General features: G+C 47.6%; 2 protein-coding genes across 3 annotated transcripts in view; one reads left to right on the forward strand and one right to left on the reverse strand.

Moving 5' to 3' along the window:
* Positions 1–15,237, forward strand: part of LOC135808168 (uncharacterized) — a 21,877-nt gene extending 6,640 nt beyond the window's left edge. The window contains exons 4-14 of one of the 2 annotated variants that reach the window (XM_065321318.1): positions 1–51; positions 2,728–2,884; positions 8,939–8,989; positions 9,318–9,449; positions 9,844–9,942; positions 11,227–11,521; positions 12,200–12,273; positions 12,501–12,596; positions 13,112–13,261; positions 13,744–13,983; positions 14,486–15,237. The exon at positions 1–51 is cut by the window's left edge and continues 13 nt beyond it. In XM_065321318.1, coding sequence (XP_065177390.1) covers positions 1–51; positions 2,728–2,884; positions 8,939–8,989; positions 9,318–9,449; positions 9,844–9,942; positions 11,227–11,521; positions 12,200–12,273; positions 12,501–12,596; positions 13,112–13,261; positions 13,744–13,983; positions 14,486–14,608 — 1,468 coding nt within the window. In that variant the 3' untranslated portion in view covers positions 14,609–15,237. Of the gene's footprint in view, positions 52–2,406; positions 2,552–2,727; positions 2,885–8,938; positions 8,990–9,317; positions 9,450–9,843; positions 9,943–11,226; positions 11,522–12,199; positions 12,274–12,500; positions 12,597–13,111; positions 13,262–13,743; positions 13,984–14,485 lie in introns of both variants that reach the window. The other variant, XM_065321319.1, reaches the window with a different exon arrangement.
* A 796-nt stretch (positions 15,238–16,033) lies between these two features.
* LOC135808169 (4-pyridoxate dehydrogenase-like) lies at positions 16,034–18,619 on the reverse strand. Its single transcript, XM_065321320.1, has one exon. It carries the CDS (start codon positions 18,328–18,330, stop codon positions 16,480–16,482), a length of 1,851 nt encoding a protein of 616 aa, XP_065177392.1. The 5' UTR covers positions 18,331–18,619; the 3' UTR covers positions 16,034–16,479.
* Positions 18,620–18,897: the final 278 nt, after the last annotated feature.

The following is an 18,897-nucleotide window of genomic DNA, read 5'->3' on the forward strand; positions in this document are numbered from 1 at the left end:
AGACGACAGAGGTGCAACATGGTCAAAGGCACGATATGAAATACCTTACAGGTTAGTAGTAGTGTGGCACTACATTGCATGTCTAGACACACACACAGTGTAGCACCACTAGTACATTGCAGGTCTAGACACAGTGTAGCACCACTAGTACATTGCAGGTCTAGACACAGTGTAGCACCACTAGTACTAGGGGTCTAGACACAGTGTAGCACCACTTTAATTATATAGTACTAGGGGTCTAGGTACAGTACTGCAGTATCAGGGGTGAAAGTTGACTGGTTCATGGCATGCCGAGGAACCTGCTAATTCAGCCAATGTTGTCACTAACAAACATCTTGAAAGTTTTTGTCTTCACAAGTATACTTTCAAGCCTTCTCATCAGGTGAAATACAGGCAAGGGAAAAGGAACAGGAACAGTGGATTAAATACAGTAAGAAGGTGGTAAAACAGCGCAAAAAGAAAGAAAGAAAGAAAGAAGATAGCTAAGCTATCTTCTTTCTTTCTTTCTTTCTTTTTGCGCTATCTTCTTTCTTTCTTTCTTTCTTTTTGCGCTGTTTTACCACCTTCTTACTGTATTTAATCCACTGTTCCTGTTCCTTTTCCCTTGCCTGGAACAGTGGATTAAATACAGTAAGAAGGTGGTAAAACAGCGCAAAAAGAAAGAAAGAAAGAAAGAAAGAAGATAGCTAAGCTATCTTCTTTCTTTCTTTCTTTCTTTTTGCGCTATCTTCTTTCTTTCTTTCTTTCTTTTTGCGCTGTTTTACCACCTTCTTACTGTATTTAATCCACTGTTCCTGTTCCTTTTCCCTTGCCTGTATTTCACCTGATGAGAAGGCTTGAAAGTATACTTGTGAAGACAAAAACTTTCAAGATGTTTGTAATGAGCCTGAAGTGTGTCCTTTTTATGAGTATTATCGCATTTTTGTCTCAGAGGAAACTGTTGTCACTAACCAGTGTTTTAATGCTGTGCAGGGATGATATCCAGCATGCAGTTTTAGCATAGCCGGGTATCACTTTGAATGCACCTCGGGCTACGCACCTGAGCATCATGCACATCACAGTACCCCTGCAAAACAATTACTTAGGTCCTACCCCGCCATGCATTACAGATATCCAATGCACTCGTTATTGCTGCATCCATGCTGCCCATCATGAAACATGTCATTGCAATGAATATTACCCATCGGCATGGAGTGAAGTAAGATTGGGTATTGCCACGTTCAGTTTGACAGCTTCCTTCTTGTTCAAGCTATGTCCCTGATATCGACATGGTTATTGACCGCCAGCTGATACTACAACTTCCATTGCTCTGTTTAGGATATGACATGTTTCAATCCTTGGTCTTTGACCACTTTGGTGGTGGGTCTGATCTAATCATCTCCCATCGCTTTAAAGGGGAAGTTAAGGCAAAAATTAAAATTTCACCAGTTGTAGTCTTCGGGGTGCTGAGTCGAATGGTCTTGGTCCGAGGAATCTGAGACGCTCCCTTCCTACTTGAATCCCAATCGAACTTGCGCACTTCCACCGAAACTGGGTGACTGCGCCCTACTAGATGGGGATTTGTATGCAAAATGTCACTAAAAGCGCCATTTCGTTCTTATAAAAGCACGGATGACCGCGATTGGCCCATATGTTGTAGTCTTTTGGACGCTGAGTCGACTGGTTTTGGTCCGAAAAGGCTGCGATGCAGCGTTCCTCCTTTATTCCCAATCGAACATGGTTGAAGAAGCGGTCACGTGGTCCTGGGTGCCCAAATCACCTGGTCACCACGCCAGCAGGTGACAACTTTCACACCAAGGTTCAACTCGAGTTCAAGACTGCACCCAAAAAAGGTCAAACAGGCTAGTAAGTTGTACCCTGCAGGCACGGTGACCAGGTGACTGGTGTACGCAGGAGCACGTGACCGCTTCTTCAACCATGTTCGATTGGGAATAAAGGAGGAACGCTGCATCGCAGCCTTTTCGGACCAAAACCAGTCGACTCAGCGTCCAAAAGACTACAACATATGGGCCAATCGCGGTCATCCGTGCTTTTATAAGAACGAAATGGCGCTTTTAGTGACATTTTGCATACAAATCCCCATCTAGTAGGGCGCAGTCACCCAGTTTCGGTGGAAGTGCGCGAGTTCGATTGGGATTCAAGTAGGAAGGGAGCGTCTCAGCTTCCTCGGACCACGACCATTCGACTCAGCACCCCGAAGACTACAACTGGTGAAATTTTAATTTTTGCCTTAACTTCCCCTTTAAGAGCTGCATCTGCATCTTGATTCTGTAGTAGGGTGGTGTTCCTATGGATACGGTCTCACGCAAACCGTGACGCTTTTTTAATCCTGTGCTCTGTATGTTGTTGGCAGCAAGCCGCTTACATTGCATCAACCACAGTTGCATGCTGTACATATATGTGCAGGTTGACTTCCATTGATACCAGGAATTCCTTCAGTGGCAAAGTTAAGATAATGTGGTCAGTGGACCAGGCAAAGCTGGATGCCCACGACACTCTATACTATTCCTTCACAAAAATTGGAGTTTATCCTCAGAACCCACCCGAAGAGGCAAGTTGGAGTCTGTTGGTGGGAGGGGAGGGTGTTGAAGATCTGCTTTTGGCAATGGACCAAGTTGAGTTGACAGGTATCTGAACTTCGTGCTGAGTGCCATTTCTCTTAAGTGCAGACTTGTGGCAAGTGGATTCAAAATCAGTGCAGACTGTTGCTTTTTGTTATGCACGTAGAGAGACAAGCATTGATGCAAACAATACTTGGCATGGCAAAGTGAAGCTCATGTGGTCGGTAGATCAATGTAAATATTCCACCACAGGCAATGGCAAAGCAACACTGTACTATTCATTCACCAAGATTGGACAGTATTCTTACAGCCCACCTGAAGAGGCAAGTCACATAAGTTGAATGCAACACATAGTGGGTGAGATGCATTACAAAGTGGTACTGATCATGATTTCTGGGTTTGATAAAGTGTTCTAGACAGTATTCTACATTCCTAACACAGTGACTGTTATGCTCTCCTGTTATGTAGAAATCATGAGTAAGAGCAGTTAGTGCCTATGATCCATTTCTCTTACCATTCATATTCACTCTAGATGATTAGTGTAATTTACCCGGGGGGGGGGGGGGGGGGAGGGGGGTACTATGACTGTAATGCATACATGTATGTACCACCATCTACAAGATGAATATTGAGGCAATGAATCCCCCAAGTACAAAAAAGGCCTTATGCCCTTGGACTTCTCTAGTTGCAAATAGTCTGCATTACTCTATCTACTGTATACTGTAAATATACAAAATTTCGGCGCTGCAAAATTTCGGCACTTCACGATTTTTGACATTTCGGCGGCGATGTATTTTCGGCGTGGGGTAGAGGGCATGGTATTACGACAGATGCTGTGAAAAATTTCATCGGCGTTTTAATTTAGGCGTTTTGGGTCGGTGCCGAATATAGCCGAAATTAAATAGCTGCCGAAAATTTGTATATTTACAGTACGTACACATTTTCATTCACGAAATCTTTCGTTAGATCACTCCACCAGCCGCTGAGGGTTGTTACGTACTAAATTTCGGTTTTGGTCGAGGTCTGTCACCCCGAACGTTCAGAAAAAACTTTAGTTTGGTACAAACTTTAGTTATTTCGTGCCCCCTAACGAATATAGCGAAAGTTAATTCCAAACGAAAATTTGTGCTTATACAGTAGTTTCAAAGCTAGTCCTCTGGTTGATGCTGGTCTCCTAGCAGGATTGCAACATGAGAACTGTGAATACTAGTACAGGTCGTCCCTCGTTAATACATAATCTCTGGGACTTGACAAATGTTATGTATTAACGGGGTTTATGTACTAAACGAAAGTGTAAATAACTTGCTTGTATACCAGAATTTTTCACTTTTTTCAACTTTTCTGAGTGTTTCTTGCTGCCATGACTAGGGAGCGAGATATTCTTGATTCCCTCGATATAACATAAAAATTATGTTATACCGGTCACAGTCAGCGAAGATTCTACAGTTTACATGATACTGTCCTATCCTGTATCATGTTATCCTTTCACCCATTCACGGCATAGTCCTTCCCCTGCCTGTCGCCATGTATAGACGGTACGTGACCTCTCACTACCCCCGTGCTACGCACGATACCATGCTCTGCTGGGCATGGCCTCCCTGACTCTTCACTATATCTACACTCATCTGTCTGTAAAATAGGGGGACTTCCTTATGTCAGTACATGACACAACATGGTGTCAGAAGTTAGTCAACCAGGTCTACACTTCGAGTAGAAATGGCCAAGTTCGCGCCGCCTGCAGACTTTGATTTCTCCATTCCAGATGCCTGGCCGGCTTGGAAACGCCGGTTTGCGAGATATCGCCTCGCCTCAGAGCTCAACGCGAAAGACGAGAAAGTGCAAATCTCTACGTTGCTCTACTCGCTGGGCCCTGAGGCCGAAACTGTCTTCGATCAACTGGTATTCGACACCGTTGGAGACGAGGACAAGTATGACAAGGTCATGACGAAGCTGGACGCTTACTTTACGCCAGCATTGAACGTGTTTCACCAGAGGACCATTTTCGAACAGTGTGTCCATCTTCCAGGAGAGTCCGTGGAAGAATTTGTTCGGAAACTTCACGCAGCAGCGAAGTTCTGTGACTTTGGTGACCAGAAGGACAACAGAATTCGAGATCGCCTCGTGGCTCACATTCTGGATCGTCAAGTCGCCAAGGAGCTGCAGCTGATTGAGCCCGCAAAACTCACCCTCACGGACGCAGTTCTCAGGGCCAGGCAGGCCGAGAAAATTTCCGGAGACGTTGCAGCGCAAGCCGCCAGGCCGCAGGTCAATGCTGCATCCCGCTTTGGAGGAAAGCAGCAAGATGCAAGGAGTCGCCGCCAGCGCAGCGGGGTTCCATCGAAGCCTGCACCAACGCCGTCCACGCAGAGGAAGAGCGGCACTGCAGCTTCAACATGTCCGTGGTGTGGCCACGCTGGTTCGCACAAGAGTAACCGTTCTGCGTGTCCTGCGTTTGGTCGCAAGTGTAATTCATGCGGCAAGCAGGGCCACTTCGCCGCCGTCTGTCTTTCCACTCCAGCAACCACGCGTGGTGCCAGAGCTGTCGAAGACGAATCGCTCGCGTCTCCGTCGCCATTCATGGGTGGTGTTGCAGAGCTGTCATCCAACGCCAGTCCTTCCCAGTCCACCGACGCCTGGTCAGTAAGTCTGCCTGTTTGCTCGACAAATTTGATATTCAAGATCGACACAGGTGCAGATGTATCATGTATCACGCACTCCACGTATCAGAATCTCGTACAACGCCCTGTACTCACACCATCCACTACCAAACTCCTTGGTCCATCTGGTGCACCTCTATCCATCAAGGGTCAGTTCACTGCAGACACCATGCACAAGAGTGAACTGTTCTCTATGGAGATCGTAGTTATCGATGGTCCTGGATCTACCAACCTGTTGAGTCGCAGAGACTGCCTCCGACTTCGCCTGATCCAGCGTTTAGATGCAGCAGAATCGTGTACCAGCAAGCCAGCACAGCCCATCGGTTGTATGGTTGGGCCCCCAGCTGATATCAAGCTCGTGGACGACGCCACGCCGTACCACTGTGGTGTTGCCCGCCGTGTGCCTCTGCCTCTACAGGACAAGGTCACAGAAGAGCTCGCACGTATGGAGGAAATGGGCATCATCGTCCGGGAAACGGGTCCCTCTGACTGGTGCTCTCCTATGGTGCCGGTTCGTAAACCTAATGGTCGCGTACGGATCTGCGTAGACCTAAAGAAGCTGAACGGCAACGTGAAGCGCGAGCACTTCCCTCTTCCGACAGTTGAGGACACACTGGCTAGGCTCGCCGGATCTACTGTCTTTTCCACGCTGGATGCCAACAGCGGCTTCTGGCAAGTGCCTCTCACGGAGTCTGCATCCAAGCTGACCACGTTCATCACGCCTGTGGGTCGGTTCCGATTCCTCCGGATGCCATTCGGTATAACCTCTGCACCGGAAATCTTCCAGCGACGCCTGCAGGACTTCCTCTCCCACGTCAAAGGTTCCGAGGTATTCATGGACGACGTTCTGGTCCACGCCGCTAACGAAGCTGAACACGACCACCGGCTGGACACAACGCGCCAGGTCCTTGCCGACGCAGGCATCACTCTAAACCCCGACAAATGCCACCTCAAGCAGTCGTCAGTCAAGTACCTGGGACACATCGTCAGTGGGTCCGGTGTGAAACCCGACCCCAGCAAAGTCTCTGCCATTGACGACCTCAAGGAGCCTACGAATGTTCCTGAGCTTCGCCGTGCCTTAGGTCTCTTCACCTACGTCGCCAGATTCATCCCGGAATTGGCTACGATCTCAGCGCCCCTCCGTCAGCTCCTGCACACCGACACTGATTGGTTCTGGGACTCCCCGCAGCAAGACGCGTTCCGTCGGCTGAAAGAGCTCGTCGTTTCAGCCCCGTGCTTAGTGCACTATGACCCCAAGCGTCCCATCATGGTCAGTGCCGATGCCAGCAGCTATGGCATTGGTGGTGTTCTGCTCCAGAAGCACGATGGCGACTGGCGCCCAGTAGCCTACGCCTCCCGTTCCCTGACCAAGACGGAACAAGGCTACGCGCAGATCGAAAAGGAATGCCTCGCAGCGGTGTGGACGTGCGAGAGGTTAGACCAGTACCTCTTCGGCGCTCCCAGGTTCATCGTGCAGACGGACCACAAGCCGCTAGTGCCACTGATCAACACCAGAGACCTGGACAAGGTTCCCATCCGATGCCAACGAATGCTGCTCCGCTTCCTCCGGTACGAAGTCCAAGCCATACACGTTCCCGGCAAGGATCTGGTGGTGGCTGACACGCTTTCACGAGCGCCAGCATCGGCATCAGTTGACAACGTTCTGCAAGACGACATCGGCATGGTTTTATCAACCACTGCCGAAGATCTCACAAGTCCATCCGTTCTCGCCGACCTAGCCAAGGCTACGTCTGAAGATCCCGTGTTATCCAGTGTGATGCGCTACGTCATCCATGGCTGGCCTGCTACCGTCCCTGACGACATCAAGCCGTTCCATCGTGAGCGAGGCCAGTTGTCTCACATGCAAGGTGTATTGTGCCACGGCTTTCGCCTGGTTGTTCCGTCCGTGCTACAGCCTGAGATCCTCCAGAAGCTGCACGATGGTCACCAAGGTGTCACGAAGAGTAAAGCCCGTGCCCGCTTCTCGTCATGGTGGCCAGGTATCTCTGCCGACATCGAGGCGTACGTCGCCAAGTGCACTACCTGTATCAAGCAGCGTCATCAGTCTCCAGAGCCTCTTCAGACAACTCCGTTCCCCGAGCGTCCGTGGCAGCGTATCGCATCGGATCTCTGTGATGTCGACGGCCGCCAGTACCTGATTACTGTCGACTATTTCTCCCGTTACATTGATGTCGCTTGTCTCTCATCGACTACGTCACGGGCCGTCATTACTCATCTGAAGAGCATATTTGCTGCCCACGGCTATCCGGACATCTTCGTCAGCGATAACGGGCCACAGTTCGCTTCCGACGCCTTTGCACAGTTTATGTCGTCGTGCAACATCACGCATCGGACCAGCAGCCCGAAGCATCCTCAAAGCAACGGCGAAGCAGAACGCGCCGTGCAGACTGCCAAACGACTCATCCGTGCGCCAGGTGATCTACAGCAGTCCCTCCTAGCGTATCGCTCCACACCCCTGGCCAACGGCTATTCGCCCGCCGAACTATTGTACGGCCGCAGGCTCCGCACCAATCTTCCGTGCCCACCTGATCTCCTGCAACCCTCCTGGCCAGACATCACCGCTCTCCGGGCCAAGGAGCAGGAGGCTAAGCATCGGCAAGAAGATCACTTCGATCAACGCTTCGCAGAAAAGTCGCTCTCCCCTCTGCCACTGGGAGCGAAAGTGTGGGTCGACGACAAGCGCGAGGGTACAGTGGTTGAGCAACTCACCGATCGCTCCTACAACATCGCCACCTCATCCGGTCTTCTGCGCCGAAACCGCCGTGCAGTGAAGTTGCTCCAGCCAGTGACTCCTCCCGGACCGGTGCCAGCAGTACCACCGGCCGCGCTAGTCCCGCAACAACAGCCTGTGCCTACGTCACAGCCAACTCTCCGTGCTCGCAACAACATCCAGCCACCGCAGAGATTGATCGCTACCATATAACTCTCTCTGGCTTCATGCTATTGCTATTGCTCTCCCGCACATTGCATAGTTCTGTTCTATGTGCCCGGCTATGTACAACCCGTACATGTATCTGTCTTGCCTTTTCTCCATAACAGTTTTTTTCCCAGCTGTTGTGTTTTTGCTCTCTTTAATTTTTTTTCAAAAAGGGGGAGATGTCCTATCCTGTATCATGTTATCCTTTCACCCATTCACGGCATAGTCCTTCCCCTGCCTGTCGCCATGTATAGACGGTACGTGACCTCTCACTACCCCCGTGCTACGCACGATACCATGCTCTGCTGGGCATGGCCTCCCTGACTCTTCACTATATCTACACTCATCTGTCTGTAAAATAGGGGGACTTCCTTATGTCAGTACATGACACAACAGATACATGCCCAGCGGCGCCTGTACAGTCAATCGAAAAAACAAGAGCTTTGTCGGTTTGTGATGTGCGCTCTGATTTCTGAGCTAATTGCGTCCACAAGTAGAAACTAGAACACGATGTGCGTCCACTGGAAGGCTAAAAGACCAACAAATTATGTACTATTGAGGTAGGTGGCACGCGGGTACGGAGAAATGTTATGTACTAACGGGGTTTATGTACTAACGAATTATGTACTAACCGACAAAATTTGTATGGAAGTGACCACGTTTCGTCCGGGACTTGAGATTTCTTATGTACTAACGGGGTTTATGTACTAACCGGACTCGTATTAACGGGGGACGACCTGTATTGTTATTGCTCTGTTTGACTACTCTATTGCAATCTTCAGGTGTGGTTCTTGGCTTCGGAGAACATCATGACAGAGAGGGATGTATCGAAAGTGAGTCACATTCTCTGTTATCATTCTGCCTGTGCCATGCTGCCATGACAAACTACAAGTAGTCACTTGTCATGTTCCCTTCAGGTAGTCCTCACCATCAGACCATGCACAAATCTGCTGATCTTTGACTCATGGTTCAACATTGATATTCGAGACAATGAAAACATGACCGACATATTGTCGGGCCAATAAAACTGGATGGCCATATTAAGAGAACCCATTTGACATAATTATAGACCATATTGCACCCGTCCACTGTGATATCATCTGTACATGGTTCTAAAAAATCTTGTATGTTGACACGCACGTATTATGTGCATACCTGTAGGTAACTTGGAAGCTGTTACCCGATGGCGATCATGGTCTTCCTCCACCCGGTGGTAATCCTAATATTGCTGAAGAGGGACATATCATGCCCATGCCAAATGGTCTGTTCTACTCAGTTTTCAGAACAACACAGGTAAGGAATTTAGCATGGCAAGGATGTTCCTTTTATGGCTATACTATTTCAAATATGGCTGCAATGTTCCCAGCATGGCTACGACAGTCAAACATGGCTATGAGGCTCCCCAAGTAGTAAAATGGATACACAGAATGGTTGGAATGTTATGGTACTAGTAATCTCTTGTGTTATGAGGTATCATGCCAAGACTGTGCTGGTGAGTTCACTGCATACTACGCAAGAAGCACTCTAGTTCAGACACATCTGCACTATGCTTCAACCAAATTTGCCGCTAGCGTTTTGTGAATTTTCTGGTGCAAGAAATCCATCGCCGTCTACATGATTCATTTGTTGGTCCCAAGGCCAAATTGACACAGAGAAACCTGTTCCGTGCCATTGTGTGTGACTCCAGGGACTTCTGGCAGCTTGCTACACACCTGGACCTACAGCGGCAAAGTGGAATGATTGCAATGACTATTTCGCAGAATACCAACGTTCCATTACTGGCAAGGTAACTTTGTCTCTTGGCATATCACTTTGTTGGTTGTAGGCGTTTTTTCCAAAACGGGAGACCAATATCAATGGTGTACTGTCCTACCACAGTTGGTTTTTCTCCCAATGCTATGCCAAAGACGTGTGACACCACTAGTCCGGTTTAGCCGCAGTCCAATGCCTTTTAACTCATGCGTCACGGGTACCGTATTATCTCCAATATGAGCCCAGGGCTTATATTTTTTCAACCGGTCCGGACCCCGGGATTATATTAGAGACTGTGCTTCTACTAGAGACTGGGCTTGTATTTTTTCAACCATCTGGTACATGTAAATTGGTTATCAATTATTTTATGTTATACCAGTGGTGTTTCCCAACAGGTACCATGACTGTAGTTTTGTGCTTCCTGGTACACCCCTTGTCTGAACTATTAATCTCAGAGGTCACAGACTTTCACCACATCATGTTTTTAAGTGATACTGTGTGAAGTCAAACATTATGCCCATGATCCATATAGTTCTCCATCATAAGCCCTGCACTTATATTGGAGACTTCGCTTGTATATCTTTGAAGCCCTCTTGGAGTGCGCTTATAATCGAGACTGGGCTTCTACAAGAGACTTGGCTTGTAATAGAGATAATACGGTATGTATCAGTGTGTGGCAGAAGGCGGGCATTGTTTGCATGTCACTGGACCAAGTCACCACGTGAGCAGCCAAGAGTGCGGGTCACTTGTCAACATCACCTCACCCTACCAACTACACGACTTGCAGACTTCATGTGCCGAGTGTATGACCATCAAACACATCTCATAGAGTTGTTCATGTAGTGATTAGTGTAGCGGCTCCAGGCATCCCATGTTGCCTGTATTCCATACATGTCATGTGCTAGTTCATTCAGCTACAGAAAGATTTTCAAGTACGGCTACACCGCCGGCACGATAAAGACCCTGAGCGGAAGCTCTCTTATTCAACCCATTAAGCCTTTGAAGCATGGTTGCAGAACGAGATTCTTTCTTCATCTACATGGGATAAATCTTGTAACTCTCATTGCAGCTTTCTCACGCAGTTTTCTCACAGCATGCACGCGGCTCCTGCAGGTTTTCAGAATCAATGAACTACAAGTATTCATTTTACAGTTAAAGTGATGATGTCAGATACTGCAGCGTTCTGTCACCTATATTAATCTGTATGGCTCTCATCATTATCCAGCTGGCATATCAATCACATGACAGCCTTACATGCATACTCTGTAGCTGTAGACAAGTGCCTTACTGTGACTGTGTCGTGCTCTGTTCCAACTAGGCCCATTTCCTGAAGAATCCACGTGGTCCTATCACCATGAAGCAGTTCAGTAATGGACGCTATCTACTTCTCTACTACAACAATGGTAACACTGGCTTTACGTCGACACATGCAACTGATGCTATGGACGATGCTGCTCCTGTTGACAGGCGAGATACACTAGCAGCTAGTACAGACAATTCACGCAATCCCTATTGGCTGGCGTCCGGCATTGCATTAGATGATGGTAGAATTCTCTGGTCGCAGCCAGAAATCATTATCTACGACCGAGTACCAACCCGGCCAGGATACCCAGGTAGGTCCAGTGCTGTCCTCTCTACGATCAGTCAAAGTTCTCTCTCTCTCTCTCTTCCTGTCTCTGTGTCCCTCCCTGTCTCTGCCTATCTCTGTCTCTGTGTCCCTCTGTGTCTCTGCCTATCGCTGTCTCTCTGTCTCCGTCTGTCTCCGTCTGTCTGTCTCTCTCTCTCTCTCTCTCACTCTCTCTCTCTCTCTCTCTCTCTCTCTCTCTCTCTTTATAAATTCATGGCACTGTGCCTCTCTGTATATTTGTCCATTTTGGTTCACAAATCCAAATATAATCAACAATAACAAGAAGCTCTATCGTTGTGAATAGAGCTGTATGAATGATGTTGCTTGGTAACTTACCATTAGCGATGACGGAATCAGCAAGATTTGATTGAGCATACGAAGAGTTGTGATGTGTGCTGATTGTCAGAGTTTGAACCTGTGAATTCCGAATTGAGGTTTCTCCACTGCATCGATGCCAATACCTGAATTGCCTTCTGAGTATATTCTTGTGCAAGTCTCCCATCCCGGTACCACTTACTTCAAAATAATCATTTCATCCATGCTGTGAAAAAATGCCCAAAGATGGATGTTATCTTCATGTGTGTCTTTCAAGTAGACAAAGTATTTTTTTTAAGTCTCTAAAAGGTACATAATTTATCGGTGCGTTTTTTCAATGTTTGTTTAGATTTCATTGAGATCCCATCAACTGGTCAAATATTCATCACCGAGACCCAGAAGACAACAGCAAGGTTGCATGAGGTAATAATTGCCTGCATGATCTCTCAGTGTTGTCTCTTTGCCACCAATGTACACAGCCACAACGATACTGCAATAAACGTACACTCCAGGGAGCTTTAAAAGCTTCAAACAATGTCATGATTTGTGTGAGGTACACTGAGTGCAGTCAACTCTAGTCCCTTTTCTAAGCGAAAAAGAGAGATTTGTTGTATTATTGTTGAGCAACTTTGTGTTTCGCCATTTTCCAGATAAACAAGCTGCTTCTTTCAAATCTTTGGGAGCAACACAACTCAACTGCGGTTGCAAGTGACTATGCAGCCAAATACGAGAAGTCAGATTCCAAGGTAACTATGATGAGTTTAAAGATTGGTGTTTGTGGGTGTGGGGGATGAGGATGGGTGAACCGTATAATTGAAAGCCGAGTTTTCAAGTCTGCAACCACCTCTTTACATAATTATACAAAGGCATTAGAAGAACCTAATGATTGCTTTTCAGCATGAAACTCGTGAGTAGAGACACTTAATCACTTTTTTGTTCCCGGCACCGGATTTTCGTCTGTCAAAAGGCAATAATAATGCTAGGGGCTGTACGACTAGAATGCCTGCTGCACTGCCCCACTAGTTAAACATGGAGGGCACCTGGCACACTTTCCCCTCCCCCCCCCCCCTCTACCTTGATGCAGTAGTTGGAGCATGAATCACTTGCAAAGATGAAGGTATACTGGGTACTCATGATCTAATGCACACTGTCAGCCATAATCATGCACCGCAAATACGACACAATGTGCCATGCATTGTTAATGATAGCCTGTGTTGTGTTTCCTGTATGTGTTTTGTTCTCCGCCTTTGTCTATCCCCAGATAATGCCTATGGCAAGCCTGCCGACATTTGGAAATTACACACGTGAAGATGACTACGTCCAGGGATTCACTGTACTGCTCTGGCTAGAACCACTGCAAGCTACCAACACTCAGACACTACTGACAAGTTATGAACATGATTATCACAAGGTATGCACATCTTCTCGTAGAAGCAATGAATACCATTCTTTCTGTGCAACACTGGACCCAAACACTGGGCATATGTATACAAGTTGAAACCATCCCTGCCCCATCAGGGGTTGATCTTCATTAGGTGACAATATGCCTACAGTAAAGTCACTGATCAGCCTAAAAGGAAGTCAGCAACTGCCCAGAACATATGACACCCCTGTAGAAGCAATGCTTACAGCAATCCGGCTAGTGCTTGTGCACGGCCTGGTGTGTACCATATCTAGCCTATGTCAAGGATATCACGTGTCGATTCCTTCTATTCACGTGTACCACTTTCTGTTGTGATGTTATGTGCGTGTGTTGTGCACATGTGTGTGTATGCATGTGTGTGTGTGTGTGTGTGTGTGTGTGTGTGTGTGTGTGTGTGTGTGTGTGTGTGTGTGCATGCGTGTGTGTGCTTGTGCGTATGTGTGTGCATGCGTGTGTGGGCGTGTGATCAGGGTCTCGGCATAGTCTGGCAGAATTCCACAATCAACTTCACAACAAGTGATAACTACGCCCTGGGATCGTGTACAACAGACAGTGTCTGCTCCGCAAGACTGCAGTCGACGACAGAGAAAACACATCAGTTGGCTGTGACCGTCGACAACGGGCCATTCATGATAACATTGGCTGTGGATGGTGTGCTGTGTGACGGGGGACACGATCGGGCTAGAGGTTCATGCTGGATGGACAATCAGGTGAGAGTTGCTAGATGTTGATGTGAAGAGTACAGGGAATGAATAGAAGAGAGCGACAGAGAGAGAGAGAGAGAGAGAGAGAGAGAGAGAGAGAGAGAGAGAGAGAGAGAGAGAGGGGGGGGGGGTGAGAGAGAGAGATAGGGAGAGAGAGAGAGAGAGAGAGAGAGAGAGAGAGAGAGAGAGAGAGAGAGAGAGAGAGAGAGAGAGAGAGAGAGAGAGAGAGAGAGAGAGAGGCATACACAGACACACGGTCGGACTTACAGAGAGACATTCGACGGAAGTCTGCCTATATACTCATGGTCGATTCCATATATCCACATGACGGCCAGTGTTTCTAAAAAAATGTTTTAAAACTTAATTGCCCTGTCGGTCATTACCTATTTCTTCATAGCAACCAGCCCGTCAGCGTGCTAGGAAAACTGTTGTGTTTTAGCCAAATGGTTCATGTCTAGTCATGTACTCTGTAATAATTTTTCCTGTCTTGTGCTGTCACCATGCCCAGCTTCGTGATGTGAATGGCCTTGCCAATGCTACAGTGGGGGACTCAGTGATGGAGATTCTTCTCTACAACCGCGCCTTGTTCAACAGCGAGGTGGTGGCAAACTACAATAGCAAGCAAGGCTAAGACAGAGGTGTGAGCATGCGAAGACACACTAGTACTCACAAAGATGTCTTGCTTCCAAGCATTACTTCACGGACAAATTACATATTTATCGCACTAGGAGTATGGAAAAATGATACTTTTAGAATTTCATCAGGAAGTATTCTGTCGGTCACACAATCCTGGTGTTTTGGCACTCTTGTTCCGCGACCATTCTCACAATAATACGTACCTGGTTTTCTTCCCTATATCGCAATTTGTTCATACAAACATGAACGGAATAGTTGGCTATGTCCACTGTGACTGCAAGGACTAGGTGAACTTTGGCATGGTCTTGCAGATTGGCTGTAGCAATGCATGGCCAATGAAATACAAGATTTTCCTTGGCAACGTAGTCAGGCTACTGTAGACCAGCATGTGGACAGTTCTATAAACAATCGCCATGCTGTGTCTGGAGCCAAGTTCGTACTTTGCTGACCAATATTGTGCACAACACAACACCGCATGATTTTTGTATTTTTTCTTTGGAACGCCATCACAAATAATTATTTATAGTTTTGAATGATTTGGAATCAATCTTTGCTTGCCTGGCATGTCGCATCGTGTTGTGTTGTACCTCTTGTTCGGACTTGATAACAAATTTCGATGACTTATGTTTGTATGTTATCTCCCCTAAAGGCTAGAGTCTCCAGGCGCTCTGGTCTAGGGCATTCAAGTGGATCTCAGTTTCTGCAGGAAAGTTGCATGTTTCAACATGCGAGTGTTCGGGGATTTAAAATTGGTACGAGCTGGTTCATGAGACTATCCGGGATATACAAGGAGCACATGTTGCCCAATGCAAGGGGCTCACCTTTCAAAATATGCATAATTATTACTTCCAGTACAATACTCTAAATAGTGGTTGCAACTTCGGCGATGATTTGTAAGAAAGGGTTCGCTCCCCACACCGGAGCTTGCGCTATTCCGCAGCCTTAATTTGACACTTGACTGACTCACGACTGCCATCCAGAGAACATGAGAAGTCAATCGAACTTTTGACTCAGCAAACCTTAAGTTAAGTCGGCGGAATAGCGTGAGCTCCGGTATGAGGAGCGAACCCTTTCTTACAATGCTGGTATTCTCCTTGAAAGGACATGTTTGGCAAGGCCACTACAGAGCTGGCACCCGTACGTAGAGTCAAGCCCACTCTACAGCTATTGAATTAACTTCGAGAAATAGCTAAAAGTCTCAAAATATACAATGTAAACAGGGGCGTGCTCGGCCCCCCAACTAGGGGGGTGCACGGGAGCCGAGGGGAGCCCCCCCCGGCAATTTTCTGCAATTTGTTTGCAACCTTTCTTGAATTTTAGAGCATATTTGCATACATTACAATTGCAATTACCCAGATTGGAAATTTAAGGGGGGTGCACGTGCCCCCCGTGCCCATCGCCGAGCACGCGCCTGGTAAATAATACAACTCTGCACGCCGTGAATTGAGCACTGTGACCTGAAGTCAAGGTTCTTCTGTCAATGATGTAAATAATAAAGATATTGTTCTGAAATCTCTTCTATAATAATTTTTCATTTGTAATTTGTAATTCTCTGACCAAGTTACATACATTTGACAAGCTCGATTTCCAACTGAAGAGCGTCAGCGCTAGTCTATCTCCAACACTGCTAACTTCTGAATGAGGCACATGAGGATGGCCAGCCATCAGCATGGGAGACTGAGCAAATAGTAGTCAGTAATAGTGAGCGAGAGAGAGAAGAGAGAGAGGGGGGGGGGGGGGAGTGAGGGAAAGTTAGATGGAGAAGAAGAGATATAATAATATTATAGATAGAAATAGGACCAAGCCTGTGTGAAACCGTTGGCACACGTGTTCCAGACACATGCAGTAAGACCAGTCCGAAGTTGCCTAGCTATTTCCACTCCAATCTTCCTTGATGAGATCGGCGGCTTTCTCCGCAATCATGATTGTTGGTGCGTTGGTATTGCCAGAGACTAACAGAGGCATTACGGATGCATCCACTACACGTAGACCGTGTATACCACGGACACGTAGAGTCTCGTCAACGACAGCCGTAGGATCGCTGGCTGCACCCATCTTGCACGTACCAACGTAATGCCAGCCGGTGCTTGATGCTTCTTCAGTGGCCAGTCGTGTGCAGTCATCACTATCATACCGTATATCTAGACTGGCACATGCACGCCGCCGTATTGAGTCATAGAGCACTAGATAATCCGAACTGTTCACCATCTCACTCATGGCATCACCCCGTAGCAGTTCCAGGGCCATCTTTACACCTTCAAGCAGTACCTCTCTGTCTTGGGGGGATGAGTAATACTTCGGTTTAATCAACGGCAATTCAAAAGGATCGGTTGATTTTAGGAGCACCTGGCCTCTGCTCTCTGGATGAAGAATATTGGGGAATATACTACAAGTATGCATATCCTTTAGATTCCTACCACCCAGCGTGTGGGCAGCCATTTTCATGTACTCCATCCTGACATTGGCCATGACCGTGCTCAGGTCGTCATCTATACCGTTGCACGCAACATAGTACTGGACATCGGGCTGTGTGGAGTTGGCGGCGATGGCGTGCTTTGTGCGTACAAATCCAGTCAGGTCCAGGGTTGAAGTGACTAGAGGCCCAGAGTGCCACACAAGGTACGATAATATGCTTCTCAGTGACATAATATCCCGACGGCTGTACCCGTAAGGGCCGCTAAGAACTACCGGAATGCCGGTTATAACATGGTCTTGAAGGTTTTGGCCAACCGGAAGATCAGCCACTATAGGTATGTTGTGCCTGGCTAGCTCATCTCTTGGTCCAATTCCAGACAACATGAAAATCTTAGCTGAACCCACCGTACCAGAACTGACTAGAACTTCACGTGTAGCTTTCACAGTCCGAAGTTGCAGTGAGAGTGGCGGATAAAACTCCACTCCAACAGCGCTCCCGTTCTCCACTAGGATACGAGACACGTGCGCCCCGGTCATGACGTGCAAGTTTGGTCGATGCCATGCCGGTCGTAGGTATGCCTCTGCCGTGCTCCAGCGTCGACCGTTCTTGATCGTGTACTGGGTCTTGGTAAATCCAAACTGACTTGCTCCGTTGTAGTCATGATGTGTTGTGTGACCGGCATCTGCTGCTGCTGCCAGCAACGCCTCCATAGCGGGTGGTACGTACGTCACCGTAGTAACAGCAAGAGGACCATCGTTACCATGGTAGCCAGCATCCACTGCCGTGGAGCCGATGTAAGACTCGGCTTTCTTGAAGTAAGGCAGCACGTGGTCGTAAGACCAGCCTGCTGCTCCACTGCTCTGCCAGGCGTTGTAATCATCCCTGTTGCCTCGTGTGTACATCATCCAGTTTAGCGCAGACGATCCACCAAGTGAGCGACCAGCTATCCAGTGTGTCTGGCCGGCGTATTTCAACTTGCCAATTCGAGCCCCTGGCTCGCTGTCCCCCATGTACCGCCAGTTGTGCTTAGTAAGCGGTAGTTTGCTCGCAGCGATAGGCAATTGCCCATCCGGGTGATCATCGTGTCCACCACTCTCCAGGAGCAAGACATTGAAATCAGCATTCTCGGACAGGCGTGCAGCCAGAACGCAACCTGCTGAGCCAGCACCCACGATAATGAAGTCGTACTCCTCATTCAAATCCTCCACTTTTACGTCTTGGTACGTCTGGGTTCTGAACGAGCGCAGGCAAATAGCGATCACGGGAATTAGAACAATACTCCAAATTAGTATCGACCTCATCTCTCCGAAAAGCTAACCACTGCTGCCGTAGATGTACTTGAGAGTTTATGATTGTTTAGCTATCACGTTCACGATGTAGATCTATCTATGCCATAGCTATGGCTAGTCAAACAAGGCTCGAGTTGTTTGTTGAGACGAGAAGTAAAATTAATAGTTGGAACACAAGTGGTAAGGGCCTAGGCTGTCCTAGCTAGTCACACGGCAACTACCTGAACAATGCCAATATGATGAAGACCAGGCGCTAGGCTGGCCTCAAGCGAAGGTCCCTCGTTCGATTCCTGGTGGTGACAGTCCATTTTTTCTTCAGACTTTTCCCTTTTCCATTCCCTTATTTATGCCGGTAGTCATGGTAGTCGTAAAACTAAAAAAAGCCCTGCAGCTGTCACTTCATCAGTTCTACGCTGAATCTGTGTAGAACTGATGAAGTGACATGACAGGGCTTTTAAAAAGTTTTACTGATGAAGTCTTGTACTGTTGTAGCTAGAGCTAGCCTAGGCTAGAGGCTGGCTCGCGATTTTTTCTCTGCAAAGTACAAGTACATGATTGTATTAGTAATAATGTTGTTGC

This window comes from Sycon ciliatum, chromosome 2, assembly GCF_964019385.1.
Source record: "Sycon ciliatum chromosome 2, ocSycCili1.1, whole genome shotgun sequence".
Taxonomy (NCBI): domain Eukaryota; kingdom Metazoa; phylum Porifera; class Calcarea; order Leucosolenida; family Sycettidae; genus Sycon; species Sycon ciliatum.